The sequence below is a fragment of the Schistocerca cancellata genome, chromosome 1 (genome assembly GCF_023864275.1).
Source record: "Schistocerca cancellata isolate TAMUIC-IGC-003103 chromosome 1, iqSchCanc2.1, whole genome shotgun sequence".
Classification (NCBI taxonomy): domain Eukaryota; kingdom Metazoa; phylum Arthropoda; class Insecta; order Orthoptera; family Acrididae; genus Schistocerca; species Schistocerca cancellata.
The window spans coordinates 210484857-210508740 of record NC_064626.1 but is presented as its reverse complement, the minus strand read 5'-3'; the positions used below and the strand labels follow the sequence as shown (position 1 = coordinate 210508740).

Here is a 23884-nt window from a genome sequence, read left to right as displayed (position 1 = left end):
CCCACAGTCTGAGGCAGCGGGTGGGGAGCATAAAATTTTCCTTGTTTCTAGTATCATGTGAATGGACAAAATGATTTCCTTCAAATAATTCATGTCTGGCGTACAAAAATATAGTGATCTCATATACGTTAAGTATGGCAGAGTTAACATTCTTAGTTTTCTAAATAATGATTTGCAGTTTTTCATGTTTCAATGCAATATTTCCGTGCTTTTGCAGCATCAGTTCTGCTTTCAGAGCATCAATGTCACTTTGAAGAATACGAGTAATTTCATCTTTAGAATTTAGTATGCATGTTAATCGCGCATTTTCATCACTTATTCAGTCGAAGCATGTCCACTGAATATCGTCATTTATAAATTTCAGATACACATTTGTGCACTTCTCGTGTAACCAAAAGTTGCACTTAATGCACCGAATTCCTGTGACTACACGTTTTTTTTTTTACACTTCGTGCATGAAGAACCATTTAATGTCATGATTTTGAAGCATCCTATCACCTCACAATCCTACCAGTGCCTCTTGACACAGGAGAGGGGGAATTTGTGGCACAACTTGATTAGAAGAAGGGATCAGATTGTAGGACATATTCTGAGGCATCAGGGGATCACCAATTTAGCACTGGAAGGAAATGTGGAGGGTAAAAATCGTAAAGGGGACTAAGAGATGAGTACACTAACCAGGTTCAGAAGGATGTGGGTTGCAGTAGTCACTCAAAGATGAAGAGGCTCGCTCAGGATAGAGTATCATGGAGAGCTGTCATGTCACTAAACATGCATGATGCAGCAGCAAAACAATAAAAATGTATGGCATCAAAATTCAGTTATATAGTTATTGCTATTTCCTTTTAAAACAGTATTCAACAACCAGTTTCTCCATATTTTCTTCAATTAGGCTCATGTGTTCCCATTTTTGTACACAGAAAATGATTCTACATCACAAGAAGTGACAGGTGAAGAAATTTTGGGCAAAATTAGACGAAGTTGAAAGTCCTTCGCAGTTTTGCCACAAATTTTTTTGGTGTCTTAAGAAAGTCAAAATCAGGAAATCATCTGATAATTTCGTTCAGCTTAACTTTTGCTACAACTTGCTCTTCTCCACAGGATGATTGCAAAGATTTTCAATCTCTTCAGTAACTGCCAAAGATTCCACCAGTTTTATATCTGTGGCTTCCAGTTTAATTACTGCTGCAGGCAAATTCAGAAGATTTGATTTGATGTAAATCAGGTCTTGCTTCAAATCTGTTTTCTTGAATACCACTTGCACATCTTTAATGAAGCTGCAAAAGTGGCTTCAAAAGTGTCTACAACCCTAAACAAACAAAAAAATCCATAAGATTTTACATAGAATGAAGCAAACAGGTGTTAACTTCAATAAATTTGCAGGAATTTATGATCCCTTACTTATGTAACTCCATCAAACGTATCACAGTAGAAGATACCAGCATATATCCAGGTACTCCATTTGTTTACAATATTCATAGGGTGCAGTGGCAAAGCTAAAACTGACCATATATCTCTAAATGCAACAACGTGGGCAGGTGCTTACAAGAATACCTTCAATACGAAAAAAGGCATGTGATTAATTAATGATGTCCAAACTATCAGACATTTGAATTTTGTCCATGTACTTACTTCCTTTGTGGAGCATATCAATGTAGTCACATTTTCATATTTTAGACATACTGTTTCAGTTATGTGGTGTGGCACATGAGCCAAAAATGGTATGTGCTTTGTGTTGGAATGAAATATTTTAATTACTTTCCTGCCATTTACCATATATGGGACAGCAGTGCTTAACAACAGGACCTTTTTTATTTAAATCTGTTGGCTACAGTATTCCTAAAAACTAATAAAAATATCAGATCATTGGTATTAATTGCGCAAACAAACTTGACAACCAGCGAGCTGACTTATGGGAGGTGGTTGATTCGATACAAATTGAATGCATTCGCTCATCAATGACAGCTTTCTCTCACTGCCAACCTAACCTGAGCACACTAGCAGAAAGCACTGCAGTGTTAGTGCGTTGTCTGTTTGTTTACGGTAGCAGATGTGAGAGAGTTAGCGATAGTATCAGTGTTATACGTATTCCTTCAGTGATTATGGATGAAGAAGTCTTAACTTATTGAACATCGTGCTTATTAACATATCCGCTGCTACAATTTGCATAATTCAGTAGCTACAAAATCTTTGTATGAAGCTATTTAGGCAGATGTGATAAATGGAGTAGTAGTTCACTACTTATATTCTTATATACGCAATACGGTATACAGTATGAAAATGAAACAATGAAGAAGAAACAATATAAACTATGTGCAATGTCATTCAAGTTCAGACACCCCACTAACATCTTCAGCTCTGTCTGAACTGGATTCTGACGATTCAGTAGAGTCACCTGTGCCAACAATAAAATTCCTTAATACAAGGTGCATTCAAGTTCTAAGGCCTCCGATTTTTTTTCTCCGGACTGGAAAGAGATAGAAACATGCGCATTGTTTTAAAATGAGGCCGCGTTCATTGTCAATACGTCCCAGAGATAGCAGCACCGTATGGCAGATGGAATTTTACCGCCAGCGGCGTGAATGAGAACTGTTTTAAATACTTAAAATTGCGACGTTTTCCTTACTTGAACAGCGTGCAATCATTCATTTTCTGAATTTGCGTGGTGTGAAACCAATTGAAATTCATCGACAGTTGAAGGAGACATGTGGTGATGGAGTTATGGATGTGTCGAAAGTGCGTTCATGGGTATGACAGTTTAATGAAGGCAGAACATCGTGTGACAACAAACCGAAACAACCTCGGGCTCGCACAAGCCGGTCTGACGACATGATCGAGAAAGTGGAGAGAATTGTTTTGGGGGATCGCCAAATGACTGTTGAACAGATGTTGGCATTTCTGTGGGTTCTGTGCACACAATCCTGCATGACGACCTGAAAATGCGAAAAGTGTCATCCAGGTGGGTGCCATGAATGCTGACGGACGACCACACGGCTGCCCGTGTGGCATGTTGCCGAGCAATGTTGACGCGCAAGGACAGCATGAATGGGACTTTCTTTTCGTCAGTTGTGACAATGGATGAGACGTGGATGCCATTTTTCAGTCCAGAATCAAAGCGCCAGTCAGCTCAATGGAAGCACACAGATTCACCGCCACCAAAAAAATTTCTGGTAACCGTCAGTGCTGAAAAAATGATGGTGTCCATGTTCTGGGACAGCGAGGGCGTAATCCTTACCCATTGCGTTCCAAAGGGCACTACAGTAACAGGTGCATCCTACGAAAATGTTTTGAAGAACAAATTCCTTCCTGCACTGCAACAAAAACGTCCGGGAAGGGCTGCGCGTGTGCTGTTTCACCAAGACAACGCACCCGCACATCGAGCTAACGTTACGCAACAGTTTCTTTGTGATAACAACTTTGAAGTGATTCCTCATGCTCCCTACTCACCTGACCTGGCTCCTAGTGACTTTTGGCTTTTTCCAACAATGAAAGACACTCTCCGTGGCCGCATATTCACCAGCCATGCTGCTATTGCCTCAGCGATTTTCCAGTGGTCAAAACAGACTCCAAAAGAAGCCTTTGCCGCTGCCATGGAATCATGGCATCAGCGTTGTGAAAAATGTGTACGTCTGCAGGGCGATTACGTCGAGAAGTAACACCAGTTTCATCGATTTCGGGTGAGTAGTTAATTAGAAAAAAAATCGGAGGCCTTAGAACTTGAATGCACCTCGTACCATCGTTTGTCCAGTACTCCCTCTCCAAATGCTCTACCTTACAACAGTAGCCTGCCCAGTCTCCTCAGTGACTGTCTCCAGTGACATTTTGTTCCCCTTAACACTCTCTTTACTTTCATCCACACAAGTTCGATTGCTTTTAGGTCACAGTTATAGGGTGGCAAGCATATCACTCTGTGACCTTTACTTGTGGCCAATGTGTCGACAGCATAGCATTTATCTACAGGCTTATGTAGCCGAATTAACGAGCAGAGAACCTCCTCACATCACATTCGATATTATTTTTCCTCAGCCAGTCAAGCATTTCCACCTTGGAATCGTAGTATGTGGGAGGTTTGTCCAGCTGCCTACTTTATCTAACACAATAACTGAGTTAGGGGGAAGATTGGGTAAAACCATTTCTTCAAACCACTTTTCAAAGTTATTAGAGTTCATCTGCCCACGGTAATCTCCTTAGCTGGGTCTGGCAAAGAACTTGAGCTCAACTGCCCTCACAAAACAGTTCTTAGAACCAACAAATGCTACTATTCATCTCTTAGAAGCTCTTCCCCAAGCTGTCACACCAACCACATCTTCACTTTGCCAACATTTGCCGCAAGTAAGATTGTTATTGAGCCAAGATTAATCTATGTAGAAAATTTCGCTATCCGCCTCACTAATGGCTTTCATCTCTGTGAGAAAATGAGATCTCCATTCCACAATGTCCTCACGTTCGAGTAACAATGTCCTCTTGGTTCTGTCCTATCTTGGCTCTCAGAACTGGCAACAATTTCATTATGCTGGGAACAACTTTCTGCTTAGTATAAAAGTCTCTTATCATGTCACGAATGACACACTTGTCAAATTCATCCAGGTCCTCTTGAATGTTACTACACTTCCTATTAAGGAAAGAAGGGAACACCTCTTCAAAAGTTTGATCACATTGTACATTGACTATATCGAAATACAATACAGTACTTATCTTATACACAAAGTCATTGAAGTGTAATCAACGACACATGAAAAGAAAAATTAATATCCAATAGAGGGTTCTACTGAGGGACAGTGGAACTGCAGACTACTAAATTAAACTAACCTTTTCCTTTTTTGGCTTTCTTGGAGGCTCACCAGGATTAGTTTTCATAAATTTTACCATTCTCTTCATACTCAACACACTTTGTCCTGTGTACTTAGCAGCTCTCTTTCCAGCCTGTGAAAGCAGGTAGAACAATTCCTTCTGCTTTTTTTCTTCTTTGCGGCACTTTACGACATTAAGCACTATTTTACGTGCTTGGCTACGCAACATTTTACTCCCTTTGCATTTAGGAGAAGAAGAAGTTAATAACTCCTCAGAAGGACAAGCATCACCCATAATGAAACAATTTGAAAAACAATATTTACCCACAACATAAAACTCAACACACAGAACGCAACACAGATTGACAACAACAATGCCACTATTGCTCAGCACCTATATCAGACAAAGTTTGGCAGACATCCAAAACAAGTGAATATAGGATCAAAGTCGTACACTGTCTTTCGACTTTGGTCAATTCTGCTCCCCCCACCACCTACAGTGCCAGGGCTCAACTTTGGTTGTGCAATTAATACATTTTAAAATAAGACATACAATGTGCAAATATTTTAGCAAACTCACCTCCCTTAATTTGCAGGTAGAGGGGATAGAGCATACAAACTTTAAATAGGTGAGGGATAGTGCAGAGAGATTTAGTTACCTCCAAGTCACCCAGTGCTGAAAACATACATTTCATGCCAATTAATCTGCTATAGTAAAAATGTCACATAGAACTCAGAAGTAGCAAAATAATGTGAAAGGACATAATAAAGAAGCCCATGTTCAAGTATTACATACTTTTAAGAAATGAATATGGAATTAAGTTAAACTTTTGGGAACACTTACAAATAGCTAACTAGCATGGAAATACCTTGATGATATAACATTAGTTACAGGCAACTTTAACCTACTCAGTACGGACTGGAATGTCTATGGATTCACTGCACGTCCTACGGACAGACAGTACTGTGAAGTGCTTCAGTACACATTTTCTGAAAACTTTCTTGAGCAGCTTCTTCAGCAGCCCAAATGCAGTGGAAATATATTTGATCTTGTAGCTGCAAACAGACATTATTTTATCAACAATGACAGTATAGTGATTATGGTGATGTCTTCATAGTGACAGTGGTTAGTAAAGTTGATAAATCCATCAAGAAAGCTAAGTGAGTTTATATACCAGAAACAGCAGATATGCAGTTGTTAGTATCCTACTTGAACAATGAATGGACATCATTGAGTTCAAATATGATGGATGTAGAGGAGTTATGGGCAATGTTTCAACTGATTGTAAATAATTCTCTGGAGAAGTATGCTTCGAGTTTACGGACTAAGGACAGAAAAGACCCACTGTGGTTTGATAACAAAATTCAGCAAATGCTGAGGAAACAGAGATTTTAACATTCTCAGTTCAAAAAATAATGTGGAAATGTCAACAGGCAAAATCATACCCTGGCAAAGACCTTGCCGAGAATCCAAGAATATTCTAGTCTTACATAAAATCACTAAGCAGGTCAAAGGCATCTGTCCAGTCTCTCATCAACCAGTTTGGTGTGACAAAAGAAAACAGTTAAAGGAAAGCTGAAATTTTAAATTAAGCTTTTAAAAAAAATCATTCATGCAGGAGAATCTTACAGATGTACCATCATTTGACCATCACACAGACTCCCCAAATGGAGGACACAGAAGTTGGCATGCTTGGCATCCAGAAGCAAGTGAAAGAGTTGAAAACACATTAGTTGCCAGGTCCAGATGAAATCCCAGTTCAGTTTTACAGTGAGTACTCTTTGAGTTTGGCCCCTTACATTTAATGAAAAGCTCTCACTCGGTGTAAAAGTGCAAGCAACTGGAAATAGCGCATATGCCCTGGAATTTAAGGAGGATAAAGGAACGGACCCATAAAATTACAGATCAATATCCTTAAAATCTTCTTGCTGCAGAATTCTTGATCATATTCTAAATCTGAGTATAATAAATTTACCCAAGACAAGAAAAGCTTCTGTCTACAGATCAGCATGGATTTAGGAAGGATCAGTTGTGAGAAACTCAGTTTGCCCGTTTCTCACACAATATCCTGTGAACTATGGGTAAAGAGCAACAGACAGATTCCAAATTCCTAGATTTTCAGAAAGCATTTGACACTGTGGCCCACTACAGACTATTAATGAAGTCTAAGCATATGGAACAGGTTCTGGGATATGGGAGTGGCATGAAGACTTCTTAAGTAATTGAACCCAGTACACTGTCTGCTGCTGTTTGGTGAGATGAATGGCAGCTTACTCTAAATGTAGAAGTATGTAACATGAGCAGGAAAAATAAATCAGTAGTGTTCAAAAACAATATTACTAGTGTGCTGCTTTACATACTCACTTCAATTAAATATCTGGCAATAGTGGTGCAAAGTGGTAAGAAATGGAAGATACAAAATGGTATTAGCACATAAAGTTGTCTGTAGGGAAGGAGAATGGTTGACTTCAGTTTATTGGCAGCATTCTAAGAAAGTGTATTTTCTATAAGGGGGATGGCATATAGAACACTAGTGTGGTAGCCCATTCCTGAGTACTGCTCGAGTGCTTAGAATCCTCATCAGGTAGGATAAATGGAAGACATCGAACCAATCACAGGCATGCTGCTGGGATTTGTTACCAGTACATTCGATCAGTGTGGAAGTATTGTGGAAATGCTTTTTGAACTCAAATGGGAATCCCTGGATGGATAATGGCATGTTTTTTGTGAAACACTATTGAAGAAATTTAGACAACCACCATTTGCAGCTGACTGCAGGACAATTCCACTCCTGTCAACGTACATTTTGCATAAGGGCCTTGCAGACAAGAAATGAGAAATTGGGGCTTGTACGGAGGTGTATAGACAGTCATTTTTGCCACATTCTATTTGTGAGCAGAACAGGAAGGTGAATAGCTTGTAGTGGTACAAGATACACTCTGCCAAGCATTGTCCGGTGGCTTGTGGCATACACTTATAGTAGTAGATGAAAAACTGTTAGATAATGAAGACAGGTAGTAGCCACAAACTCTGCAACTTCTACTGGTTGAAAAAGTGGCATGTGGATGTACTAAAATGTTAAGACTATAGAATGTTTTTCTGTTTACAATTACTTGTGCAGTCCTTCATCAAAGAAATTTGTAATTGTAGACTGATTTGGTTTTTGCAAAAACTTTGCAGAAAACTAGATGAGGCTGTCCTTATCTGTCCAACTATTAATATGCAATATACTGATGCATACAGTCAGTAATTTTGTTTACAAATGCCCAAGTTTAACGTTTCTGAGGCCTTTCAAATTACGCGCCCACATGTTTAACATTTCCAAGTCCTTTCAAATTTCATCCAACTCCTAACTGACAAAATAAGAATTAATACGAAGGTTGAAGCAAGTTTAAGTTCATAAAATTAATTTTTTCATTCTTGGAAGGAAATCAATCGTCATAGATATTCTTGCAAGTATTTTACAAGATAAAATCTCTGCAGTTCCTTGATGCAATGTCACAAATAAATTACTTTTAGATATTTTTAAATGTATGCACATGGAAACTTACTTTAATGCCTGTGCATATGGTGTTATTGTCATTGTGGTCTTCAATCCAAAGACTGATTTGATGCAGTTCTCCATGTTACTCTATCCTGTGCAAGCCTCTCCATCTCTGCGTATCTACTGCAAGCTTCTGAATCTGCTTACTTCATTCATCTCATTGTCTCACTCTATGATTTTTGCCCTCCACACTTTCCTCCAGTACTATTCTTCTTGAAGTCTGAGGGTATTTCACTTGTCTCATACATTTTGCTCATCAGATGGAAGAGTTTCGACGTGGCTGGCTCTCCCAAGGCTATCAGTAGTTCTAACAGAACATTGTCTAATCTCAGTGCCTTTTTTTGACTTAGGTCTTTCAGTGCTCTGTCAAATTCTTCACGTAGTATCATATCTCCCATTGCATCTTCATCTACCTCCTCTTCCATTTCGATAATACTGTCTGCAAGTATATCTCCCTTGTATAAACTATCTATATACTCCTTCCCTTGTATAAACTATCTATATACTCCTTCCACCTTTTTGCTTTCCCTTCATTGCTTTGGGCCAACGGCCTTGCTACAGTGGTAATACCAGTTCCTGTCAGATCACTGAATTTAAGCACTGTCGGGCTGGGCTAGCACTTTGATGGGTGACCATCCAGTCTGCCAAGCACTTGTAATGTCCCCACAGAAAATACCCTCTACCACGCGCCAATTAATAATTGTCAATCAAACCATCCACATTCATTCACACTGGAAAAGTATCTGATCCGATTTTCTCGTAACATATGCGGCGACAGCTCGACGACGCCAAAGTATTTTCTAGCGCGTTTATTCGTTGAAATAACAGAGATGCATATATGCATTCTCCATGGTTGTTGGAGTGCTAACTAGGACAGCTTGTGGAGTATCTGTTGAGAGATTGACGAGTTTCTGAGGGATACATATTCTGCTTTTCTTCTCGCTAAAGCGAGCCAATTAACATTTGTGCCGCTAGCGGTTTGTTTTAAGAGAAAGAGACTGTAAACGGAAAATAATTAAGATGTGGAATCACCGGAGATCTGGACATGTAATGGAGATGGATTGAATACACAATTTCCTTCATAAATAAGGTTTGTGACATTTTTGTTCTGGAGTGAATGAACGAATGAGTTTTTTCTGAATCGTTTGATGATCACGTTGGCCCTGTAATTAGTGGGGAAGTTTCAGCTGTGTCGAAGAGAGCCTGCAATCACTGAGTCTGTGTTAAATCGTCCAACAAGGCTTCGTACACATCTGGAATTTGCAATCTTTCATAAAAGGAACAAATTGTCCACACAATTGATTCTCCCGACTGAATGCAGTGTTTAACAGTAGTAATAATAAATGTTAAACACTGTTGGCAAGCAGGTTGCACTCAGCCCTTGTGAGCCAAACTGAGGAGCTACTTGATTGAGAAGCAGTGGCTCTGGTCTCATAAACTGACATACGGCTGGGAGAGAGGTGTGCTTACCATGTGCCCCTCCATATCTTCATCCAGTGATGCCTGTGGGCTGAGGATGATACGGCGACTAGTCAGTCCCATTGGGCCTTCCTAGGCCTGTCCGGATGGAGTTCTTGATACTCGCACAAGTGGTCCTCTTTTTCCCCAAAGGTCTCTTTAATTTTTCTGTAGACGGCATCTATCTTGCCTGTAGTGATATATCCTTCTAAATCCTTACACTTGTTCTCTAGTCATTCCTGCTTAGCCATTTTGCACATGCTGTCAACCTCATTTTATAGAAATTTGTCTTCCCTTTCGCCTGCTTCGTTGTTTTTATTTTCTCCTTTCATCAGTTAAATTCAGTATTTCCTGTGTTACACAAGGATCTCTACTAGCCATCGTCTTTTTACCTAGTTGATCCTCTGCTGCATTCACTATTTGATCTCTCAAAGCTACCGTATTTACTCGAATCTAAGCCGCACTTTTTTTCCGGTTTTCGTAATCCAAAAAACCGCCTACGGCTTAGAATTGAGTGCAAAGCTAGCGGAAGTTATGAAAAATGTTCGTACGTGCCGCCACAACTAACTTCTGCCGGCGAATACATGTAGCGCTATGCAAGCATACTTTGTAGGCACAAAGATAAATACTGGCGCCAAAACCTCTGCGTCAGTAAATAATTTTTTTTAAAAAAAGTGGAAGACGAGATTTTTTTTCTCCGCCGCGAGTTTCGACCACTGGATTTTCATACATTATCCAACGAAGTAAATACAAATTCCGTATTGTTCATCTTCGAATGTAGCACGATTTCAGTGTACTACGAAAATCTGACTGGCAAGACTGTTTGGGATGTTTGTCAATATGGCCAACTCTACGTTCTGAATTTTTTCCTATCTGTGAGAAGAGATGGTTGCTAATAGGAACCTGATGAAATTTGAATCACATACAGTATTCTCTTCACCATAAGAATAATACGAATATAAACATTTTGCCATGTATTCTTTCGTGTTTGCTGCTATCTCATTTAAATCCTGTCTGCCTAATAAACTATGAAACTATAGAGTGAGACAACAGCAAACGTGGAAGAATATACATATCATGTCATGTTTATATTCGTATTATTCTTATGTCTAATAGTGATACAGTCAGAAATGAAGCACGGCAAGTGACTAGATTTTTAAATCTAAGATGACTGTAATTTCTGTGCAGAATTTGATGTAATAAAGAACCGGCCACAAAGATTTTCAAACGGAGAAAAATTTTCACAAACTCTCGTTCAGAACATGTTCTATCATACGCAGTTTATTATTTGATTCTTGTTGATCATTATCAAAGAAAGCAGCAGTGTAAGTAACAACAAATAGCAGTCTCTTGCCATTGTTTCGCTAATGAGACGATTCCTCTCTCTCTCTTTTTTTTTTTAATTTTACGCGGCGGTAGCGCGCACAAAAGCAAGCCATGCCGCGAGCCGCGACTGGCCGTAAACACGCACTATCAGAATGCGACAAACAATGCATGACACAGTGCAGTAATGCATTTTCAGCTTAAGAGTGACGCAAACACCTATAACAAAGAAAACGGCATTTATCAGATCAAAGCAAAATAAGCAATCGATTCAAACCAGATGAAGCACGTGAAAAGGAAGGGTATCCGTATAAATACGGATGGAGCACCTGACGCATAGCAATGGCTACGTGGTAAAGCTTAACTGCTAAGCTTACAACTCGAACCAAACTACTGTAGCTGTATCGTCATTCATTCGACCTAAATTGTCTACCATATTACAATGGACCAACTTTGTTTCGATTTGGAGATGCGGCCTAAAACTTGTCTCTCCCCTTGAATTTCGAGTCTCAAATTTCAGGTGCGGCTTAGATTCGGGAAATTTTTTTTTCCTTTATTTCGAGTCTCATTTTTCAGGTGCGGCTTAGATTCGAGTGCGGCTTAGATTCGAGTAAATACGGTACCCAATTTCCTTCTACTGCATTCCTTTCCCCTGTTCTTGTCAACTGTTCCTTAATACTCCCTCTGATACTCTCTGCAACCTCTAGTTCTTTCAGTTTATGCACGTCCCATTTCCTTAAATTCCTATCTTTTTGCCATATATTCAGTTTTAATCTACAGTTCATAACCAATAAATTGTGGTCAGAGTCCACATCTGCCCCTGGAAATGTCTTATAATTTAAAATCTGATTCTAAAATCTCTCTCTTATCATCATGTAATCAATCTGAAACCTTTAGGTGTCTTCAGGTCTGTTCCATGTATAAAAACTTCTCTCATGATTCTTAAACCAAGTATTAGCTGTGATTAAATTATACTCTGTGCAGAATTCTACCAGGCAGCTTCCTCTTTCATTCCTTTCCACCAGTCCATATTCACCTACTATTTTTCCTTCTCTTCCTTTTCCTACTATCAAATTCCAGTCCCCAATGATAATAAAAGTTTCGTCTCCCATAACTATTTGAATAATTCCTTTTATCTCATCATATGGCTCTTCAGTCTCTTCATCATCTGTGGCATATAAACTTGTACTACCTTGGTGGGTGTGGGCTTCGCGTTTCTCTTGGCTAGAATAATGCGTTCACTGTGCTGTTCATAGTAACTTATGCATGTGCCTATTTTTTAAATTCATTATTAAACCTACTCCTGCATTATCCCTGTTTGGTTTTGTATTTATAACTGTGTATTCACATGACCAGAAGTTCTGTTCCTCCTCTGACAATTTCAATAACTCCCACTATATCTAACTTTAACCTACCCATTTTTCTTTTTAAATTTTCTAACCTACCTGCCTGATGTCAAGTTATTTTTGTGTGAAGTAGTTGGGTCTGGGGTATCATCTTTCGTGTATTTTTCTAAAAGTCGTTTGAATGCAATATTTGCCAGTTTTTCAGATGGTATGTTTACTCCTTCCAAAGCCTCACATAGATCCACAAAAATGGAGTTTGCATTTGCTTAGTTGGTATTATACTAATAAATGATTGCACATTTAGAACTTTTGTGCCCTTTCATAGCTTCATCTTTGCAGTATGACATGCAGAAGCTACTTGCTGATCTACTTAAAACTTTTTTGATCATGTCATCTGCAAACAAAATATAGCTTATATCAGTATTATATTTTTATGCATACATGTTCTAGGCTTAATAAAGTTTAAACAAAATAACATGATATTGTGTACAAGTGGTTTGGAAAAATTTTCTTTAAAATACACTACTGTCTGGTAATAATCAGGTAAATACGCAGTTATTTACATCCTTAATGCAACAATCTCAGTAAATGACAACACTGTCCATTCTTAGAAATTCCTTTTCCTCAATCCATTTTGACACAAGGTCTCTTGTTACAGTCCTCATAACAGCTATAACTAAACTTTTTAATTTGTCACAAATATATCAGGTACCTGTGTTCATTACATCCTTGGCAGCACAGAATTCAGGTTCTTTTCTTTGTCAGCAACAATGAAAAGTGTTTCATTGTTGACTGGCTTTCTAAAATGAATGGGGGAAGAAAATGGTTTAGTGACAAGTTGTTGCCATATTTACACACTTTTCTCTGAAGCCACTTCTTGCTCATAATTGCTTGAATTTTTTCACTTCTAAAGTCTGTAAATATCATGTTGAGCTCACCTCAGAGGCAATTTCAGATAGAGGGTAAGGAGCAAGGAAGAGTAGTGGTTTGGAAGTATTTCACACAGTGAAATTTACATTTTTTTAATTGCTGTGTTAATTCTAGTTGAACTGGCATGCTATACCTTGTCATTGATTTGATGTATGTGTAGAATATATCTTACTTTTCCATAACCACTATTGCTACCCATACATTTTGTGACTGTTTGTGAGCTTGCTTACTTATCTGTTGTAGATGTGTTTTGTTATCACTCTTTAACACTTTTTATATACCTCTTCAATATTATAAAAGTATGAATAGCTTGCTTCAACTCATGGTCTGTACAATGCGTCTGTGCATTCATTCATTCATTGTATTGTGTGGATTGCATTGTGTAGGCTAACTGTCAAGGATCTGGAACAAGTAAGTTATTCATTAACAAAAGTTAAGCAGCTGTTGGAAACTGCATTAATAATAAACCATTATAAAATCATTACAAACTACATGTGATAAAATGGACTAAATTTAATATAGTGTGCTACCATTTTGAGAAAGTAAGAAGAAAAAAATTGACAAGGTAAAGTTAGTAGAGGAAAACAAGGTGAATAAATTTAAAATAACAAGCATAAGAAATAAAAACATACTAACCAAAGAAACATTCATTTACAGCATATCTCATTACTGTGGCTTCTGTGGCCTTAAGGTTGACCTACACTGAATTGGGTGTTGTATGTGCGTGGTGTAATAAGAAATTATTTTGAAAGATACTGCATGTGTTCATGATTATTCAATGAAACCACTCCCCAGGAATTATAATATCACCAAAAAAGCTACCAGAGACCTCAAAAGCATAAATTAATATTGAGTAACAGGTGCTGTAACCGGCAGGTGAAGGTAGTTATAAACAATTCCAATGCTATGGCCGTAAGCTATCAGACAGTTATCAGCTCATTTGATCAATCGTGTCTTCAAATAATTTTGTACTGATAAAACTGTCAAATGCTAATTGTGAAGCAAGTTGGAGGAAGAAAATGGAGGTCTATTTTCCCATGAATTTGCTACAAAAGTTACATTGGAATCAGGGTGGTTCACTATAAAAATCTCTTTAATATCTTCACTCAAGCATGCAGAGCCCTTGCTAGAAAAAATTCCGCAAAAGACCAAGATGGGCCACATAAGAAGTGTCTGTAATGGGTGCCTTTGGTCAATTTGAGCATATACACAATGAAGTCCAGTGAGATTATTACAATTGTGTACATATTTTTAAAAATCTTACAAAGTTTTCTGTGTTTGTAATTATTAGTAGGTTACCCATCCTATCCTAATTATGCTGACCATCATTCAAGTTCAACATTAATCTTGAGGTCTGTAGGTAAGATTGTTCCATCACACACACAATAGATTTTTAAGCAGCACATATTCACTCTTCTGAGTCACAATATAATGTTAACATCATGCGAAATTAGTTCATACATAGTTTACAAAAATAACAGTTTTAACAAAAATAGCAAATTGCCAATTTATTTTACAATAGGCACTGGGAACAGTTATGTTAAAGATATGCCTTTATTGTTACATCTGGACTTTTTTTTTTTTTCAGTGACCGTTTAAAAATTAAAACTGAAATAAAATGAGGCCTCGGTCGCAATTTTTTAATCTTATTATCCAGGTTTCAACACTTCTAAGAGTGCCTTCATCAGAATTTAGGCACTCTTAGAAGTGTTGAAACCTGGTTAATAACATTAAAAAATAGTGACCGAGGGCTCATTTGTTTCAGTTTTATTCTGATTTATTCTCTTCGACAGTAACTAAGACCTCCAGGCATGAAATTTTTTATTTTTTATTTTCAGAATTGTGAATTCAGAACTGTGAATTTATTCTCTTATTACATTACAATAAAATATTAATTCTAATACAATTGATTCTGGTATCATATTACTGCAATAGAAGAATGTACAAAGGTGTACATTTTTTGAACACTACATCTGTAGCTCATTACTGTACTCTTTTTAAGTATTTTGTTGGCCATATCCTGTGATTAGTGTTCCATATTACTACACAATCCTTAAATTTATAACTGCACTGTTTATATTGTTTTTGTTTATTAGGATACAAGTTTGGGATCTGAATGTAAGTGATGTGTCACCAGTTCATTCTGTCTGCTGTGAAAAAACAGCAACATCCATGAGGCTTTCACCAAGACATATTAATGGAAGAGAAATTCCAATACTAGTAAGTATGTAACTGTAGTCACAACTGGTATATTACTATTTTTTTGCTTCATAAATGTCAGATTCTGATGTTAAGGCACTAGATTTTCTCACCAATGTGAAATTCCACATGCTCCTCTTATGTTAGGGAGTACCTACCTATTAAAAAAGTATAAGTTTGTTGCATGGACATGTACATGCACACGCACATGCACCCCGCCCCCACCCCACACAGACACACACACACACACACACACACACACACACACACACACACACACACACACACACACAGAGAGAGAGAGAGAGGGGGGGGGATGGTGGGGGGGACCTTTCACTCTCAGGTGTTGTCATCTAAATATGGGTGACTTAAAAACTACTAGTAAACTTGATCTGAATGTGGTCTATTATCTGGCCAAGAACCTGAAAATTTAATGTCACACACAAAGAAGTGTTACGAAGAACAACATCATAATGTCCACTGTCTAGTCCACAGCAGCAGTCCACTGAGATTGTCCAAAGAGTAAACCACAAATAACCAAATGAGAACACAAAGTCCATCAACCATAAGAGTGTAAATGCCATCCATAACTGCCCAAAGTCAGAGTACAGTGATAGTAGCAGTGCACAACCCAGTGAGTGATGATGACTTGGCATAGGTAAGGACCAAGTGATGAGAAGTGACTGTGGGTCACATTTGTGCACGGGAGGAGGACCCAAATCACCCATGTCAAGTGGTACTACCATGGTCATTCCCCCAGTTCCTGTGGGTATTTATTGCTTGTGTGGCATCCTCATTTTGTGTATCGACTGCCTTCAGTACAGTTTTCATTTTTTGTTGAAATCCTCTTCCTGCTGTGGTCCTAAATCCTTCCCCTTATCACTGGCACTTTGGCCACCCTTGTATTAACTTATTGAGGGGTAGACATAAGTGTTCTGGTAATGTCTTGGCTTGTAAAGCTTCTCTTTGAAGTGCTGCTGTTAGATGTGGCATTGTAGTTTGACCAGAGCTGTGGGTCATATCATTGCTTTGGTCCTGACAATTGGGTGAGGACCTGCTCTAAGATGACCTTAATATGTCATGACAGTTGGGAGGCGCACATGGTGCCCCTGGCTATTGACTCCCATATGCTGAAGTTGGACCACATACCCTTCAGTCAGATAGTACTCAGTGAGGTGTGTGTGCCCATGCTGCAGCAGCTATGATAGTGACATCACGTGGCCACAGCATTGGGTGCATGGCTTGTGATTGTGGAGGATATCTGTTGACTGTTGATTGGCATTGTGCAGTACATAGTGAAAAATAGTGTGTTCCATATCTCAGTTGAGAACTCTTGCAAGGTCCTTGTTACCTGCTGCTTAAAACAAAATATCATTTTCGATGCTTTGCCATTTGAAGATGGCTGGAGGCCATCACTATGAGGTGTGTAGTGCCATTTCAGGTGCAGAAATCTGGAAACACCCTAGACAAAAACCGGGGTCATTGTTTACCAGTATACTATAGAGAAGGTCTTCAAAAGTTAAAGTTGTTATCATAGACCATAGTTTCACTTCTATAGTGATGGATTGCATGCTTACTACATAAACTCATCTGAACAGGCCTTTGAAGGCCCAAAGCTACCGACCAACCATTGTTTACCTTCAACCATCTGGCATCATTGGATGTGGATGCAGAGGAGAATGTGGTCAGTGTACCGCTCTCCAGGCTGTTGTCAGTTTTCATGACTGGAGCTGCTACTCCTCAATGTACTCACTCCTTGGTTGGCCTCACAAGGGCTGGGTGTACCCCAATTGTGTTCAACAGCACTTGGTGAGCCCAATGGGTCATCCATCCAAGTGGTAGCCAAGGCCAACACTGCTTAACTTCGGTGATCTGACAGGAACCGGTGTTACCACTACGGGATTGCTTCTACCCTAAGAAGAGTTTTAAAGGGCTTCCAGTTTAATTAAACATATGTACTTCAAAAAGTGTCCGACAAAGTCTACAAGGATTCTTCCAATGGATGGTAGGTGTTAGCCAGATTTTGAGTTGGTGTTTTGTGTGCTTTGTGCATTCACGAACCTGTTTCTTTACTTTTTTATCCATCTCAGGCCAGGTGAATGAAAATGGTCTGATTTTTTCAAGGGCATCATCCAGCAGCGATCTTGATTTAGGGCATGTAAAATGTGTCCCCTGTGTGATTGGGAAATTATTATATAATTTTGTTGTTATTATCATCAGTCCAAAGGCTATTTTAATGCAGTTCTTCATGCTAATCTATTCTGTGCAAGCCTCTTCATCTCTGCATAACTACTGCAAACTATATCCATTCGAACTTGCTTATTGTATTCAAATCATGATCTTCCTTTACAATTCACCTTCCCCCTTCGTCTCCCCAAAGCTTTCCTGCATTAGCAAATGGACAGTTCTGTGATGACCTTTTGTTATGAGTACTACCAACCAATCCCTCTTATTTTTTCCCAATTTAGATTCAGTACCTCCTCATTAGCTATTTTCTGTACCAACCTAATCTTCCACATTCTTTTTCAGCGCCACATTTCAAAAGTTTTTATTCTCTTCATATTTGAATTGTTTAACTTCCATTCAGGGTCACCCTCCAAAAAAATACTTTCACAAAAGACTCCCCAACACTTAAATTGATATTGCATGGTAACAGATTCCTCTTTTTCAGTTGTGCTTTTCTTACTGTTGCCATTCTCCATTTTATTTATGTCTTCTCTTGTTCAGACATCATCAGTTATTTTGCTGCCCAGATAGCAATATTCATGTACTACTTTTAGTGTTTATTTTCTAATCTGATTCCCTCAGCATCACCTGATTTAATTCACTTACATTCCATTACCCTTGTTTTGAATTTGTTGATGTTCATCTTATTAACTTTTTTTCAAAAAACCATCCATTCCATTCAGCTGCTCTTCAAAGTTCTTTACCATCTCTGTCATTGTAAAAGCTCAAAGTTTTAATTTCTTCTCCCTGAACTTTAATTACCTTTCTAAATTTTCTGTAGGTTTCCTTTACTGCTTGCTCCAAGTAGAGATTCAATAATGTCTGGAATAGGCTTAAATGCTCTTTCATTTTCTTCTCAACTACTGCTTTGCTTTCATATCCTACAAATGTATCACTGCAGTCTGCTTTCTTGCAAATTGTAGATAGCCTTTCAAAAATGGCTCTGAACACTATGGGACTGAACATCTGAGGTCATTAGCCCACTAGAACTTAGAACTACTTAAATGTAACTAACCTAAGGACATCACACACATCCATGCCCAAGGCAGGATTCGAACCTGCGACCATAGCAGTCGCGCGGTTCCAGAGTGAAGTTCCTAGAACCGCTCGGCCACTGTGGGCGGTGTAGGTAGCCTTTCAATCCCTGTATTTTATTCTAGGTGCTTACACAGACTCATAGGGTGTATTACAGTCTATGTTGTCAAAAACTCTCTCTGTATCTATAAATACTGTAAATGTGTGTTTGCTTTTACTCAGCTATCTTCTAAGATAAGTCATACAGTCAGTATTGAGTTGCAAATTGCTATATTGCTCTGAAATCTGAAATGATAATTCTTGAGCTTGGCTTCTACCAGTTTTTTCATTCTTCTGTAAATGATGTGTGTCATTATTTTGCAACCTGCCTTCTTTGCAATTGGAATTATTACACAGTTCTTGAAAGTTGGAGGATATTTCACCTTTATTGTATATCTTGCACACCAGGTAGAGTAGTTCTGTCATGGTGGACTAACTCAACAATCTCAATAGTTCTGGGGGATATTATCTATACCAAGGGCCACAGGGGCAGTTTAGTGAAGAGAAAGAATGCATTCTTACTCAGAAATAATTCAGGAAAAATTCCCTTTGAGTTTATTTACTTGACTGTTCACATCAAAAGATGTTCTTTTAGCCACCTGCTAAAGTGTGTCTGATATTATCTCCGCTACATTCAGAACTACTTATGATAACTCAAATGGCTTACCATGTATTCCCAACTTCATATGGTGAAAAGGATAAAAGTAACACAGGGCAGTACCTATCGAGGTACTATATGCATTTAGTTGTTAGTTTTCATAAATACTGGGTAAGAACACTGCTGGCAGTCTGAGGGCACAATGGTGGTGATAATGTAGTGTTTGTGACTGAGGAGAACAACACACTGTCATTGATGTACCCACATAGCCAATAACAATGGAATTTTTCTGAGTCTAATAACAAAACACAATACCAATTTCTTGGAACATGAATCTGTGCTAATCGGTTAAGTCTGATAGTTACTCACTGAAGCACTGGAAAGTCCCAGCAGGTAATCAGATATTCATATGTGGACAATGTTCATGGTATTAGTGTACTGTGAGGCAATGAGCTTGGAGATGAAGTCTTGCAAAGACTGAACTGCTGTGGACTCAAATGGTGGGCTGGTAGGTGCAGCCAGCAGAGAGGACAGAGAGTAGAGTGTGCTTGAGGAACGAACTCCAAGTGATAGATCAGTAGACACGGCCAGCATAGAGCATAGAGCCCAGAGCGTACAGTATGCTCATCAAAAGTGGTCTCATTGAGGGACCACTAAGTGTGGTCAGCATGAAGTCTGCAATATGAAGTGAATTCAGAGTGAGCAGGTGACTACCTAAATACTGATCCAGTGGAAGGATATCGCGAAAGCAGGTAACTTGCAGAAGCCTCTGGCAGTGAAGCTGACACCCCACACTATTGTGACAGGTGCTGGAGATTGGGTTGTAAACAGCTGGTGTATTTGAGAGGTGCTGCAGATTGTTTTTGTCTGAACTCCAGAGGAAGTGTCATTAGCAAGCTAGAGCTCCAGATGTCTGCAGTACAAAGCTGTGTGGTTGGCGTCTGTGTCGCCAGAGGATACAGTAGATAATGATTACATTTTTTGCTGTAGCAGTAATATCTTAATTGGCCCATTTTAAATCTGAAACATTGCCCTCCATCACAATGCAAATGTTAATTGAAGAATGTCTTTGCAACACATTCCGGTTGTGATGCTACAAGGGATAAATTAAAATTTATTAATAAAATTTGGCTCTGCTTCTGTTCATCTTGGCGCAGGTTTATTTACCTAAAATGTGTCACTAATTTACAATAAACTGTTGAATGGTTACTGACAACTGGTCAGAATTCCACTGACTGCTAGACTGAAACATAGGTGCAGGTTTTAAATCACTAACACAACTACAGTTGATTAAAGTTTTCACAAACCAGATGTATTGTGGAAACAACACATGTTACTGTCTCTGGTGATCAACATAAGCTATTGTGGAGCAATAAATGATATGACTCAAGCCCCCCAATGGTGGATATCAATGCACCATAAATTTAATAGACTAATAAACTAGCCCCATAAACAGAGGATCGTGCCATTGGTGGGGTGATTTGCATGCCTCAGCAGTACGTATAGCTGTACTGTATGCCAGACAAGTGTGTGATTCCTGAAGAGGGGGGAGAGCCTTTTCAGTAGCTGCAGGGGCAACAGTCTGTGTGACCGACTGATCTGTCCTTGTAACATAAACCAAAACAGCCTATCTGTGCTGGTGCTGCGAACAACTGAAAGCAAGGGGAAACTACAGCCGTGATTTTTCCCAAGGGCATACAGCTCTACTGTATGGTTAAATGATTATGGCATAGTCTACGGTAAAATATTCTGAAGGTGAGATAGTTCCCTATTCGGATCTCCATGCAGGGACTATTCAGGAGGATGTCATCATCAGGAGAAACAAACCTGGCATTTTCCAACTCAGAGTGTGGGATATTAGATCCCTTAATCAGGCAGATAATGGATAGGTTGAACTTCAATATAGTGGGAATTAATGAAGTTCCATGGCAGGAGGAACAGGACTTCTGGTTAGGAGAATAGGGGTTGTTGTTGTTGTTGTTGTTGTTGTTGTTGTCTTCAGTCCAGAGACTGGTTTGATGCAGCTGTTGGTGCTACTCTATCCTGAGCAAGCCTCTTCAATGCCAAATAACCACTGCAACCTACATCCTTCTGAATCTGCTTAGTGTATTCATTTCTTGGTCTCCCTCTATGATTTTTATCCTCCACACTTTCCTCCAGTACTAAATTGGTGATTACTTGATGCCTCAGAATGTGTCCTACCAACTGATCCCTTCTTCTAGTCAAGTTGTGCCAGTACCTTCTCATTAGTTATGTGTTCTACCCATCTAATCTTCAATATTCTTCCGTAGCACCACATTTCGAAAGATTCTTTTCTCTTCTTGTCTCCACTCACTATCGTTCATGTTTCACTTGTGTACATCGCTACAATCCTTACAAATACTTTCAGAAAAGACTTCCTGGCACTTAAATCTATAGTTGACGTGAACAAGTTTTCTTCTTCAGAAACCCTTTCCTTGCCATAGCCAGTCTACATTTTATATCCTCTCTACTTTGACCATCATCAGTTATTTTGCTCCTCAAATAACAAAACTCATTTACTACTTGAAGTGTCTCATTTCGTAATCTAATTCCCTCAGCAACACCTGATATAATTTGGCTACATTCTATTATCCTCGTTTCACTGTTGTTGATGTTCATCTTAAATCCTCCTTTTAAGACACTGTCCATCCTATTCAGCTGCTCTTCCAGGTCCTTTGCTGTTTCTGACAGAATTACAATGTTGTTGGCAAACCTCATAGTTTTTATTTCTTCTCCATGAATTTTAATTCCTACTCGAAATTTTTCTTTTGTTTTCTGTACTGCTGGCTCAATATAGAGATTGAATAACATGGGGAATAGGCTGTCTCACTGCCTTATCAAATGCCCCTCGACTCTTATAACTATCATCTAGTTTCTGTACAAATTGTAAATAGCCGTTCGCACCTGTATTTTACACCTTCAGATTTGAAAGAGAGTATTCCAGTCAACATTGTCAAAAGCTTTTTCTAAGTCTATAAATGCTAGAAATGTAGGTTTGCCTATTCTTAACCTATCTTCTGAGATAAGTCTTAGGGTCAGTATTGCCTAGCATGTTCCAACATCTCTACAGAATTCAAACTGATCTTTCCCTAGGTCAGCTTCTACCAGTTTTTCCATTCATGTCAGTATTTAACAACCATGACTTATTAAACTGATAGGTAATTAATTTTCACAACACCTGCTTTTTGGGATCGGAATTATAACATTCTTCTTGAAGTCTGCAGGTGTTTCGCCTGCCTCATACATCTTGCTCACCAGATGGAAGAGTTTTGTCATGGCTGGCTCTCCCAAGGCTGTCAGTAGTTCTAATGGAATGTTGTCTACTCACGGGGCCTTGTTTTAATTTGACTACATTCTATTATCCTCGTTTCACTTTTGTTGATGTTCATCTTCTATCCTCCTTTCAAGACACTGTCCATCCTATTCAGCTGCTCTTTCAGGTCCTTTGCTGTTTCTGACAGAATTACAATGTCGTTGGCTCCTGTATTTTGTCGTTACTGGGACTCTGTGATCCAGGAAGCAGTTGAAATTAGACTTAGCGATAATAACTTTAACAGAGACAACAGCTATGCACTTAGCAACACCTGGAAGAGTGCATTGGATAAAGAAAAATTGCAGAGGAAAACTTTCCACACCTTACCTCCTGATTCAAGGGATGGTGCTGCAAGCAACGTGGGATAGAAACTATATCTATGGTAGTAGAGGGCACCACTTCACTACATGCCATATCGCTGTTGCTATGATGTATTCCAGCCAATCAGAACCCGTCCTTTGCATATAAAAGTGGGAGCCTTGCTAGTTTACGACAATCAGTTTTAGCCCTGACGACGACCATGGAGGTAGTGGTCGAAAGCTTGGAGTTTTATCCTGAATTGACGCGGCATGTACAGTGAGAGATTTTTATTCAAGACAAAAATGTATTTGTGATGGGGGAGTGGCATTCGTTAGCAGGAAAAGGAATAGAAGGAAAAATACAGGGCATCCCACAGAAAAGCGGTACACCTCATACCTGAGATTGAAGGGATAATGAAATAACTAAAAAAAGAATAGATGATAGTAACATTAAAAAAACATGTAGTTGCCTGTTTATGGTAAATGCTGGAAGTGGTGGCCATGGGTATTCAGGTATTGCCAGTTTTGTGTGATGACAGTAACAGCTACAGGCTGTAATTCAGTGGGTGTGGTGTTGTTAATTTCTCTAGTAATGTTCTGTTTAAGTTCATCTGTTGTGCGAGGACATCTTGTTGGGATAATGTATATGGCTTCTTTGCATATGTTAATTGTTCATAGAAAGAGTCAAAGATCTCTAGATATCTGGCACTGTTTAAGGTGTAATTGAAAAATATGGGGCCAATAATGTGATTCCGGGCAACA

At 38.9% G+C, this 23884-nt stretch overlaps 1 protein-coding gene across 3 annotated transcripts in view; it reads left to right on the top strand.

Moving 5' to 3' along the window:
* Window positions 1-23884, top strand: part of LOC126169153 (cytoplasmic dynein 2 intermediate chain 1) — a 164823-nt gene that overhangs the window by 129978 nt on the left and 10961 nt on the right. For all 3 annotated transcript variants that reach the window (XM_049920620.1, XM_049920618.1, XM_049920619.1), the window contains one exon: window positions 15489-15612. In XM_049920620.1, coding sequence (XP_049776577.1) covers window positions 15489-15612 — 124 coding nt within the window. The remainder of the gene's footprint in view (window positions 1-15488; window positions 15613-23884) is intronic.